This window comes from Fulmarus glacialis, unplaced genomic scaffold (assembly GCF_000690835.1).
Source record: "Fulmarus glacialis isolate BGI_N327 unplaced genomic scaffold, ASM69083v1 scaffold22845, whole genome shotgun sequence".
Lineage (NCBI taxonomy): Eukaryota > Metazoa > Chordata > Aves > Procellariiformes > Procellariidae > Fulmarus > Fulmarus glacialis.
In genome coordinates, this window is record NW_009215232.1 from 1 (window position 1) to 1,086 (window position 1,086).

The following is a 1,086-nucleotide window of genomic DNA, read 5'->3' on the forward strand; positions in this document are numbered from 1 at the left end:
GAAGCGTCCCTACATCGACGAGGCCAAGCGGCTGCGGGCGCAGCACATGAAGGAGCATCCCGACTACAAGTACAGACCCCGGCGCAAGCCCAAGAACCTGCTCAAAAAGGACAGGTATGTCTTCCCTTTGCCTTACCTCGGGGAAACCGATCCCTTAAAGGCCGCCGGGCTTCCCGTGGGGGCCACTGACTCTCTGCTGAGCTCCCCGGAGAAGGCCAGGGCTTTCCTGCCTCCCACCTCAGCACCTTACTCCTTACTTGACCCCAGCCAGTTCAGCTCCAGCGCCATTCAGAAGATGACTGAGGTTCCTCACACCTTAGCCACCAGCACCCTGCCCTACGCCTCCACCTTGGGATACCAGAACGGGGCGTTTGGCAGCTTGAGCTGCCCCAGCCAACACACCCACACTCACCCCTCGCCAACTAACCCGGGCTATGTCGTGCCATGTAACTGTACCGCTTGGTCGGCTTCCAGTTTGCAACCTCCAGTTGCCTACATATTATTCCCAGGCATGACCAAGACTGGGATAGACCCCTATTCTTCAGCACATGCGACTGCCATGTAACACCCACCCACACCCCCACAGGCGTGTGTGTGTGCGTGTCCCTCCCCGGGTGGCAGCTGGAACTGGGGATTCCTTCGTGTGCATGTACATAAAACCTGCAGAAGCAAAAGGCCACCCGGAGCAGGACTCTGCTGCCCGCCACCGGGCCGGGACAGACGCGGACGCTGCCTCGGGGACACGGAGATGCTCTCGCCTAAACCTCGCCCTGAGAGCTGGCCCCAGGCTCGGGGGGGATCTGCAATCGCGGGGTCAGATAGGAGCCCGGCACTTGTAAGAGTTGTAAATGTGTCTAAAAACAACAACAACAAAAAGCGAACCTTGAACTGCCCTTTCGGGACAAAGCGGGGGAGAAAAAGAAAAAAAAAAGAGAGAGGCGGTTTCGATTTTTATTTATTCTCGTAATGTCTATGAGTTCTCCAGGGTCTCACGTCACTTGGACTTGACTTTGGGAAGTCCCGGTCTTACTATGATTTTTTTTTGTTTGTTTTCCTTTTGCACATTAAAAGACGAGATCGGCTGTG

General features: G+C 55.9%; 1 protein-coding gene across 1 annotated transcript; it reads left to right on the forward strand.

The window, feature by feature from the left end:
• Nucleotides 1–4: 4 nt before the first annotated feature.
• SOX14 (SRY (sex determining region Y)-box 14) lies at nucleotides 5–921 on the forward strand (the record flags this gene model as incomplete). Its single annotated transcript, XM_009578876.1, has 1 exon — nucleotides 5–921. A coding segment is annotated over one exon (561 nt), but the record flags the coding sequence as incomplete, so codon positions are not given.
• Nucleotides 922–1,086: the final 165 nt, after the last annotated feature.